This window comes from Apium graveolens, chromosome 1, assembly GCF_009905375.1.
Source record: "Apium graveolens cultivar Ventura chromosome 1, ASM990537v1, whole genome shotgun sequence".
Classification (NCBI taxonomy): Eukaryota; Viridiplantae; Streptophyta; class Magnoliopsida; order Apiales; family Apiaceae; genus Apium; species Apium graveolens.
In genome coordinates, this window is record NC_133647.1 from 92,016,941 (window position 1) to 92,028,130 (window position 11,190).

The 11,190-nt window shown below is 28.3% G+C and overlaps 2 protein-coding genes across 3 annotated transcripts; both read right to left on the minus strand.

Moving 5' to 3' along the window:
• Positions 1-319: 319 nt before the first annotated feature.
• Positions 320-3,178, minus strand: LOC141720231 (protein AGENET DOMAIN (AGD)-CONTAINING P1-like). Of its 2 annotated transcripts, XM_074522584.1 has the most exons (3): positions 3,048-3,178; positions 725-1,249; positions 320-631 (listed from the first exon to the last, which is right to left on the minus strand). In XM_074522584.1, exons 2-3 carry the CDS (start codon positions 1,181-1,183, stop codon positions 617-619), a joined length of 474 nt encoding a protein of 157 aa, XP_074378685.1. In that variant the 5' UTR covers positions 1,184-1,249; positions 3,048-3,178; the 3' UTR covers positions 320-616. The 2 variants fall into 2 exon arrangements, with proteins under 2 accessions (XP_074378685.1, XP_074378680.1); XM_074522579.1 differs by lacking the exon at positions 3,048-3,178 and having other exon boundaries at positions 725-2,094.
• On the minus strand, positions 2,903-3,499 carry LOC141686171 (protein AGENET DOMAIN (AGD)-CONTAINING P1-like). Its single transcript, XM_074491242.1, has 2 exons — positions 3,048-3,499; positions 2,903-2,963 (listed from the first exon to the last, which is right to left on the minus strand). The coding sequence occupies exons 1-2, from the start codon at positions 3,497-3,499 to the stop codon at positions 2,903-2,905; spliced, it is 513 nt and encodes a 170-aa protein (XP_074347343.1).
• Positions 3,500-11,190: the final 7,691 nt, after the last annotated feature.

Consider the following 11,190-nt stretch of genomic DNA (forward strand, 5'->3'; position numbering starts at 1 on the left):
TGGCTTAATAAAGCATGACACAAAATCAGTTTAGAAATTATATAAATATAATTTTTGTTATAGTTTACCTTTTTTCTAAATAATTTTTGTTTGATTTTTTCAAGAAAAAAATATTATTAAGGTCACCGCAAGTGCAATTTTGTCAACTAGTTATATATTTATAGCCGTTGTTGGATGGTTAATCCAACTATGCCCCTGAAAATGTCAGCCGTACTTGTGACTAATTTTTTTAATAATAGTCATTGGATATACCATCCAACAAACTATAAAACTGTTTGTTGTAGGGGTTCTCTTGCAAACTGTTGTTAGCGACCCTCCCCATGTATTATATATAAGAAGAGAAGAGATGTCATGGTTTACTCCCAAAGTGGCTACACATTGTAGTATTGTACATTACAAAGCCAGAGCAAATGACCACATGCCAACTACCAATTTTCCATCCAGCAACTCAGGTACACATCAGCAGAGCAGAACTACATTCTAATACCACTAGTTTAACATAGAGAGTAGATCACATGTAGTTTCTAACCATGGCTAAAAGAATGTACAGCACTGAAAATCTTTCCACATCTACTTGTTGCATTATAAGAATGTACTAGTTGCATCCCTTTGAGAATTATAACTTCAATGCCTGCAAGGAGAATGGAATCAGCTTAACAGACTGATACAAATACTATAAGAATTAAACTCAGAGATGTCTACCGTGAAAGCATAAAAGTCATACCTGTGCCATGACCCAATTCCCATTAATCCAATCCTGATGTGGCCTCAAATCAGATTGTTTAAATTCCATTTCCTCATTAGTTGCCCTGAAATAGACGAAATAAGTTTTTCCTTGCATTGCTTTGGTAATCACACCCACCCACCAACCATCATTGTAAAGAGCATCAACTTCTTGAAGAACTCTGAAATATTCCACCTCTGCAGTCTCGGGTGGATAGGGTCGTATGTGCTTGACATTGGCCTTCTCTTTTAAAAGTTCTGAGCCACTATCATCTGCTAGAGTCTGATACTCGATCGTGTATTCATCATTACTTAATTTGTCAAGGATAGTTGCAGCAAACCAAGCACCCTGCAATCCATCCACATCGCTAGTCACTTCAACCAATGTCCCTTTACAAAACTTCTCAATATTTTTGGAAGGCTCTTCTATATTTGAATTACCACTAATCAGTTCAACCATTGTCCCATTACCAAGATTTTTCACAGTGCTGCTGAAAGGTTCTTCTACATTTGTATTTGATGCACTCTGTCAGATAAATTCAAAAATTATGCATGGTCATCATGATCAAATAATAAAAAGTAAAGACTGAAAATATTACAGCATAAGTGACACATCAACTACTTCTCATGATGGCAATCAGACACGGTGATAAGGGGGTAGGATGTTGTCACTACACACCAAAACCCCGGACTTTTATAAAATTATTATTTATATTATAGTATTCATATTTTGAATTTTTTAAGGAAATGTAAATTTGCCCCTCCGAAATTTGACATATAATTTCTGAATATTTGATAGAATTAATGGTATTTAAAGATAAAAAAAAGTTCAAATACAGAAACCAGAGTATACATAAAGGGTTTTTATTATTTTAAAGTTTTCGGAGTTTTAAATTAGTAATATGCACGCACACACAAATGTAGATTATACATTTAGTTTATAGGATTATAAGAAATTCCGTCCTCAATGTTTTAATCATGGCACGGACGCACGGTCCCTGATGGCAAATAAAATTTCCACAGAGCTTACATAACCTAGGACCCCTGAGATTACCACTAAAATTCAAGCTTCAAGACTAAGCGCTTTAAGTTCTCTCAGCAACCTAGGTAGAAGTACTTATTTAGAACACTTCACGGGAGAAAAACTAGACAAATCCCATACTCTACAACCATTTGATTACCATTACAATATCAACTAAAAGCTCAAAGTTTCAATATACTCAAAAATAACTACCAAACAATGTCCCTCAAAGATTCAATTAACCTTGACAACTCGTGAAAGATACTTAATTGTTCGTGCAATATTTATCAGGCATTTACAACACCACACGACACAAACTGTGTTAGCATTAGAATTGACTCATTAACTTGTTACCAAAGTTGCTTCTACTTTATTTAATGTCTTCGAAATTCATCTCCAATTCTTAATATCATCAGATACAAGAGAAATTAATTCATTTCTCAAACAAAGCAGAACAAAACAAATTACTGTACATTTTACAATCTCAATAATAAATAAGATATTAAAATAAAACTGAACATACGCATGCATACAACAGACTAAATAACATTGATATCTGGCGAATATTATCATGAGAATTAACATTAACATCTCATAATTAATGAAACTAAAGATCATAATGGACATATTAGAGTAAAAAATAAGCATATTTGTGCAACTGTTTAATGATAAACACCCAGTTTTAGTCGCAAAGTCACAACAGTGAAACAACAACAAAAAATGCATAATGATCCATGAAGAGCCATTTTCTTCTGAAAATCCGTTTAACATGGTATGCATGTCAAACACGAGTTTAAATTGACATCCAATGACCACAAGAAACAAAGATCCTAAAAAAGTTGCAAGTACATATTCTATCTATTTATAAATCAAAATCTAATAATAACCCAAAATGAAACAAAAAAGACCATTCCTTTTTACAGAACAACAAAAAAAAAGATCTAATTTTTCCAATGTTGACTCATCCCACCAAACTACAAATCCATATTTTTTTTTCTTTTTTTTGCCAAATTACACATCCACATCTTGAACATCAACAATATATACATGAATGTGTATGTACTTTTCAGAAGAAAGAATCTCGAAAAAAAGAAAAAAAAAACAACAGAACCAAGTTTCTACAAACCCAATATCCAAACATAAACCAGTCCTCCTCCATCAGTCCTTCAAAGTGGGTCCCGCAAACTCAGCATCAACACAAACAAGTTCAAAAAAACACCTTAAGATCAAGATCACAAAATAACCCACACGCATGCATACATGTTAAAAAAATTAAACAATAAAAACCAAAAGAGAATCAAACCTCATCACCGTCATCAATCTCCAAAGGAGGGACCCACACACCCTTAAGTTAACCCACTCCCTATGAAGCCTCAACTCCTCCTTGTGAAAATCCAACTCCTCTTTAGTTGCTCTGAAGTAGACGGTATAAACAGCATCATTAACCCTAGTAATAACACCTTCCCACCAACCATCATTATGAAAAGCATCAACTTCTTCACCAAAGCTAAAACCCCGGCTCGTTTCTAGAGGTGCAGGTGGCCTTAAGTGTACTATATCAACTTCCTCTCTCAAGGGCTTTGTCTCGTCTTTCTCATTCATCAGTGTGTGATATTGGATGTATACAATGTTGTTTTTCTTCGTTCTTGATCGACTTATGACTGTTCCTGTGTACCATGAGCCTCGAAAGTCTGGGTCGTTACTGCTCATCTCGATTTCCGCGCCTTTCTTGAAGTATGCGTTTAGATCAGACATTGAGTGTGCTTGAGAGAGAGAGACAGAGATATATTTGTGTGTTTTCAGGGGTTTGAGAGAGGAGTAATGCTAAGGCACAAAAAATTGTACAAAAAAATTATTATAAAATGATGTGTCATGGCTGATGTGCCAGAATGAATTGATTTTATTGGTGTTTTTGATATAAATTGGGGGTCCATTTTCATAACCCTTACATATGGTATTTTGTAACTTTTTTGGGAACTAATTTGTTACCCATACTATTTCCCTTCGGAGAGAAAGAGAGAAGGTAAGTTGCGAGAGGCCAAGAATGATAAAAATAGAGTAAAAAGCAGATTGGGTACCTAGAGTTTAGAAAAAATGCACTTTGATTACCCAAAGTTCACTATCTAGCAAAATGCATACTAGAGTTTTGAAAATCATGCAAAATATGTACTTCCATTAAATGGGAGTTAATTCTGTTAATGTGTTCTAAAAAATGAAGAAAAAAGCGGGGCAAACAAGTCATCTCCCCCTGTCCCGTATATGTATTTGGCAGAGACGAATACACAAATATAGACCTTTAAATTTAAACTTTAAAAATGATTTCAATATTATAAAAATATATTAGGACATAAAGAAAATAGTTTTAAAACTTAAATTTATAAAATGAAGCTCATTGTAGGTGTGTGTATATATATGTATAGTTTGAGCAATTAATATAATTATTTTATCAATATAATAATAATAAGAATGTTTTTTTTTAAAAATACCCGAGTCTAAATTTTTTTGCAAAAAAAATTGTCATTTTTATAAAAAAATTGCAAAAATACTTTTTTATTTACAAACATACTATTTTCTAAATTTTTTAAGCAAAAATACGATTTTTTTTTAACTGGAATCACTTAATGCAAACTTTTACGAGTTTCTGCAATTACATGCAATAAAAAAAATCGATTCAACTAGTTGCATATCAGCTTAATTTTTGTTGATTCCGTATTTTTACAAAAAAAAAATTATAAGATGGTAAAGTCGCAAAAAAAACTTTTAAAAATAGTATTTTTGATAATTTCTAATAATAAAGATATTCAGTATTTTTATTATATACTTTTATATATTCATTATGTAAAAGCAAATACATATATATGCCTTCTTTTGTTTTCAACACTATTTTTGTAATTGATTATGTTGTTTATTTGGTAATTGTTCTTCTCATTGTTTGCTTTGGTTAGAGCTGATAATTCATTCGCTTCGTATATTTTTTTGGAGTATAATTTCGTATTTCGTGTTACGAATATCTATTCTAAATCCAACTCGTTAAGTATGCGTTTCGTATTCGTGTTTATTATTTCGTGTCTTTTTTTATATAGTTTTAATTTTAATTAGAAATAAAAAAAAAATAAAAAATATATTTAAATATTAAATTTTTAGTAGTCGAGTTTTAAATTAATAAGTAATAAAATATCAAGTGTGGTTAAGTCTTTCAAAATTTAAATTTGGATATATTTTATATAATAATATATGTAAAATATTATTTGAAGATATATGTTCATATAATTTAATAATTTATTTAAATTTTATTTATTTCGTATATTTTAATTTTGTGTATTGTGTACCTAATAATAAAACCAAAAGTAACACCAGACTCGCATGAAACTAATTTTTCGTGTCTACTTTCAGGGATAATTTATTTTGTTCTTGTTCAATTTTTGTTTGAAAGAATGACATTAGAAAATTTGAGCACGGCAAATCATTTATTGAATCCCAAGATACAAAGACAGATTAAAAAGAGACAGAGAAAAAAATTATCTAATACACCCTCTTCCCTTTTCCATTCTAAATATTTTCTACTCTCCCAACATTTTAACATTTTTTAATAAAAATTCAAAATAATAGAATTATAATGATTAAAAAAAGAGATTATAAAAAACAAATTTATTTTAATTTTAATTTTTATTATATTCTGAAAATATTTGTAAAAATTCGGTTGCAACAAATAAGAGATGCAACTTTTTTTTTTACTTTTTCTGAAACATAATTAAATTTATATTTGGTTGTATTCGAGATTTCATTTGATTACCATTGAGGTTGGTTGTATCGAGGTACAATTTTTTTTTCCAAAAATCGTATCGCTAACCAATAAAAAATTTGAAAAAAAAAATTGCAAAAAAAATTAAGAAAATCATATTCTAAAAAAACTTGTAAAATTAAGCCCCAAAATAATTTAAAAAAACATTGATGAAAAAACCGTTAAATATATAATTATTGGATCTTAAAATTGTTGTAAGTGAATGTCTTTGAATTTTATTTTAAATTAATTAATTTTCACCATTATCATTCGCCGAAGAATATAAATTAATATTTTTATTTTTTTTCTTGCCATTCGTACAGATACACTTTACTTCCTTAGGAAATGACTGGATTGCCCTCCTATTTGGCACATTTATTATTTGCTCATAGACGGCGCTAACACAAAGTTCACGAAGGTATGCTAATTGCAGCATTCTGGCAACTTTGGCATGCTTTCTACTAGATATTAAAATACAAATACACAAAGTGCAAATTCAGCAAATTTCAGGTACACAAATTACAATTTACTTATAAAAATATTGCTATATTAGAACAGTTTTTTCTTATAAGAATAGGGGGCCTAGATAGGGGTGAGCAAACAAAAATCGAAAAACCGAAACCGGACCGAAAAATCGAAAAACCTCACCGAAAAAAACCGTAACCGAACCGAACCGATGGAACGGTTTGATAACGGTTATGGTTTTATCCCTATAACCGAACCGAAAAACCGAACCGCTTATATAATATTATATAATTAAATAATAAATAATATAATTATATATAATACATAATTTAATATATAAGACCTAATATAATTAGTAATGCAGCGGAGGATATTTAATACCTTTACTGTTTAGCAGAAGCTTTAATTTAATTCTAATGCCCTGCGTGTTGAAGTTTTTTAGTCTTACTCCTGAATGCTCTCTGTATTACTTCTATATACATATTAATGTATTACTTCTATATACATATTAAAACTATATACAGTGAGTGACATTGTAACAGTAATTAGCATTTCAATATAAACTCGTATGTAATTTTGTGATAATAGAAAGTGTATCAATTTTTATTTTACTTTTTAAGTTATAGTATCTTAAAAATCATTATTATTTAAATTTGTAAAATAGTTTTTAGTTAAAATAAAAACCGATAAAAACCGAAACCGACAAACGATTAACCGAACCGAAAAAACCGTTTCGAACGGTTCGGTTACGGTTAATAAGTAGAAACCGAACCGAACCGAACCGACATGTACGGTTCGGTAACGGTTTTTGATATAAACCGAACCGAACCGACCCGTGCACACCCCTAGGCCTAGACATGGGTTTTTGTACGGGGGCTCGTCCATGTTTTTCTCCAACTTTGGTCGGTATTGGAAAAAAATGATCTAAAAGGAGAATTAAATAGTAGTCGAATTGAGGAAGATGAAATAGTTCAAGTGATTAAGGTCTTATTTATTGTCATCTCAGGTTCTGGGTTCAATTCTAACTCACCCCGAAATTTGTTAGAATAGATACTCATAAAGAATTAGTGTAAATTAATGAGTGAGAAATTAACGATAATAATAACATAATACATTAATAATGATGATATGAGTTGTACTCACGTTTTGATTTTTATGCCAATGTCTTTGGGAAATTTGAACACACAAATGCCGCCCATTTTACAGCCAAAGTTTTAAGAAGTAAATGATTTAATAAAATCTCTTACTATATATTATATGTCAACCAAGGGCAAAAAGAGTCATTTTAATGGCTGTGAAATCACAATTTTACCCTTTTCTTTTGAAAAATTATAAAAGTGCCACTCTTACATAATTTTTGTTAAAAATAAATATAATTGTGGTATCCAATAAGAATTGAACCCCTTACTTGTTACTCACAAATTTCATATCCCTACCATCAAGCTACATAACTATTTGAGTTCAAATTAAATTTCTTATTAGATAAGCCATATCCTCTCCTTTTATCAAATTTTATTTTTTATTACTTTAACTTTTGAGTGAATAAAATGTTAGTTTATACAAATATATAGTTGTGATGTAAATTTTATAATTAGACAAGCATATATATATATATATATCAATTATGTTGTAATTGTTATGATATATATATATATATATTTTATAAAATAAATTTTTTTTATACTTTTTTGGATTTATTTTCAAAAAATCATAATTTCATTTAATTCAGTTTGACTTGTGTGTTTATCGAGTCAAAAGAATTCGGTTTAATCCGGAAATACTTGGAATGAGTAATCAGAAAAAAATCAAATATACGAGAATCAAACTTGTGACTAAATTTTATCTTAGAACCATGGTGCTATAATGAATTTTGATTTTATTTTAAAAGTTTTGTTTAAAAAATTATATTTTCTCCTTTTTTAATTTTAACTTTTGAGGAAATACAATAATATTTTATATAATTATATAGTTGCAATTTAAATTTTGTAGTTAGACACACACGCACATATCAATTATGTTTTAAAATATATTTTATAAAATTAAACATTTTGGATTTGTTTTCAAAAAATCATAATTCTGTTTTATTCAATTTGACTTATGTGATTGTCGAGTCCAAAGTATTCGGTTTAATCCGGGAGTACTTGGAATGAGTACTTTGACTAAAAAATTAAATATATTAAAATTTTAATTTTAAAAACTAATTCATTAGGTCATCTCCAAACATTGCTCTATTTTAAAATAACTTTATTTTCAGATTTCACATTTCTTTTACTTATATTACCATTACCTCTCCGGTCATTCTTTCAAATTTTACTTTAAATCTACTTAATCACTGTGTATAGTAATTAAATAATTTTAAAATACACAGAGAGTTGGGCCTACATGATATAGAAACATTTGAGAGGGTTTATTATAAAACCAATATCTTCATATCTACAGTATAACTCCAAATTTGAAATTGCACGGTACTTTTCTTTATTTATAAAGATAGGGTAATTCATCGTTGGAGCCCCGTAACTTCATATATAGAGTAAAAATGAAGTAATATGACATATAAAGATGTGATTGGAGATACCATTATTATAGATATGTATCATATAAAAAATTATATATTACTTTTAAAGATGAAACCAATCAAAATAATATGCATTACTCTTATTCTTATCATTATTATATACATACTCCTACATAACAGAAAAATATTAATTATAATTCATTACGGAGATAAAAATGTTAATTTTGTATAAAATCGGACATATATAAATTACACAACGAGATGAGTAAGTAGATTTTGTAAGACTCTTAAATAATTAGGTAACTGTGTTGGTTCAATATTTTTCTTACCTTCTATTTATTTTTAGACTTTTTAATATTTAATCTGAGTAGATACAAGTTTGACCCGAGTTAGACTCAAAATCGGGTTTTATTCGACTAAAGAAAAATCAGCTCATGAATAAGTTCAATTATGTGTACTCGGTCAATATCTTGGCTAAAACGTTCGAGTTTTAGAACAATAAATTGGGTTAGTCGAGCAGAGGAAAAATAAAATACTAAAATTTGATATAATATAAATATTATATTAAATATAGTACATTTCATTACTTGTATTAAGTATATTTGTAAAATAAGAAAATTAGTGCCGAAAGTTTTATTAAATTAGACAACATTTATTTTTACACCCAATTTATTTTTTATCATGATATTTTTCTGAGTGTACTTCATTTATTATTATCTTCTAACAGAGAATATTAATTTTTTATTAGTTTTAAATATTTTAAACTCTTATTAATTTAGACGCTTAGTTAACCTAAGTTTTAATAATTGAGAATTGAGATGGATTAGTAATGAATCTGCTCTCTTTTTTTCACTCTTTATTTTTTTAATCTCAACGAAATAAATATGAATGGGAATTAACGTCATCCAGCCTGTTCGGGTCAGGGATTTCGAGAAGTTTTCGGCGGCAGGCCTAGCAACGAGGAAGGTTTTATAAAATTTCGAGGGTCGGGGGAGTTTAGGATTAGTGTCTCCCCGCCCCATTTCCCCGACCCCGATTATATATATATATATATATATATATATAAAACTACATATCTATATATTATATTAAATTAATTATTATAAAAATATTAATGAAATGTTATTTTATTCTTAAATTAATCTAAAACTTTGTTGATCAACTTTTTTATATTATAATTTAAGATATTTGTCTAAATATTAATTTATCATTTTTTTATATTGTAAATCAATTTTAATATGATTTGATTTTAAAAATATGAGATATTACTAATGTTTTTGTATAATACGAATTAGTAGATTTTTTTAAAAAAATTAAAAATAAAAATACATGATTATATCCAGAATTCTCGCAGAATTTCCCATTCGGGTGATGACCGGAAATGAATAGAATTTTCGTTCGGGGTGTAGGGAGGGTCTGGGGATCGGATAGCACTTACTCATCTCGAAATCACACAATGCATATCCCTATAAACAATTACAACTACAAGTATTTTTGTTATATTAGTGTAGTTTTAATTTTTTTAGTGGATAGGTTAATCTACCTTAAACTAAGTATCTAATATCAAAATTATCGGGATGAGCGAGAATCGAACTTTACGATAAAAATAAATTTTCGCCACCCAAGTTGCCTATATGTTTGAAAAGGAAAAAAATAAAAAAATACAGTAATAGTGATGACCTTTATGTCATCTCATTTTCATTGCATATTTATTTATTTAAATTTTTATGAAATGTAATTAAATTTATAAAAATATATTATTCATTTTTACCGCTACCGCTAGTTTGAAAATTATAACACAAATCCCATCACGTTAGGTGAGTTTTAGGAAGTGGATGATTTAAAGAAATTTAAATATTATTCAGCACAATCTGAATCTATGTTTGCCAAAAATTTGAAGTAAATATGAATAAAATGTTTAAATTCTACGTTTGACAAACGGAGGACAAATATTTCAATAAAATTGTTTTAATATATGCTATATAAGGTTTTGATTTATATGATTGTTTTTGGATTTGAATATAGTTTTATGGCGGGCATATGATTTAAAAATTTGAATATAAAACACTTCGATTCATTATTTGTCAATGATCCAAGTAAATTAAAATAAATTGTTTAAGTTCTATGTTAGGTGAACGTTCAGGAAATTTATTTAAATAAAAATATTTTAATTTCATGCTATTAAACCGTCTGATTTTATGAATATGTTTGTGAAATTTGAATACAAAAAATAATTTCACATTAGCCGAACATTTTAGATAAGTGAATAATTATCAAAATAAGATATTTTAAGTAAGTTTGAATAAAAGGTTTCAGTTATATGTCACGTATAAATATTTAAATTAAAAACGTTTTAGTTAAACCTTTTGATTTTATGTGAATATTTTTGAGAAATTTAATTATAAATCACATCGATTTTACTTCAGGCCAACATTTTAGATAAAAGAATGATCTAAAGAAATTTAAATTTAAAACACTTCCATTCAGTATTTGTCAAACTTTTTAGGTAAATTTGAAGAAAAATGTTTGCATTCTATGTTAGGCGAACGTTCTAGAAATATTTATATAGTTTTTTTTTAATTTTGTGCCTAAACAGAGGATTAAGCATTTTTAAAATATAACTATAAATTAAACATCCCGGGGCTGAGTAAACATATCAAGTGACCAGACCATGACGGTTAGATA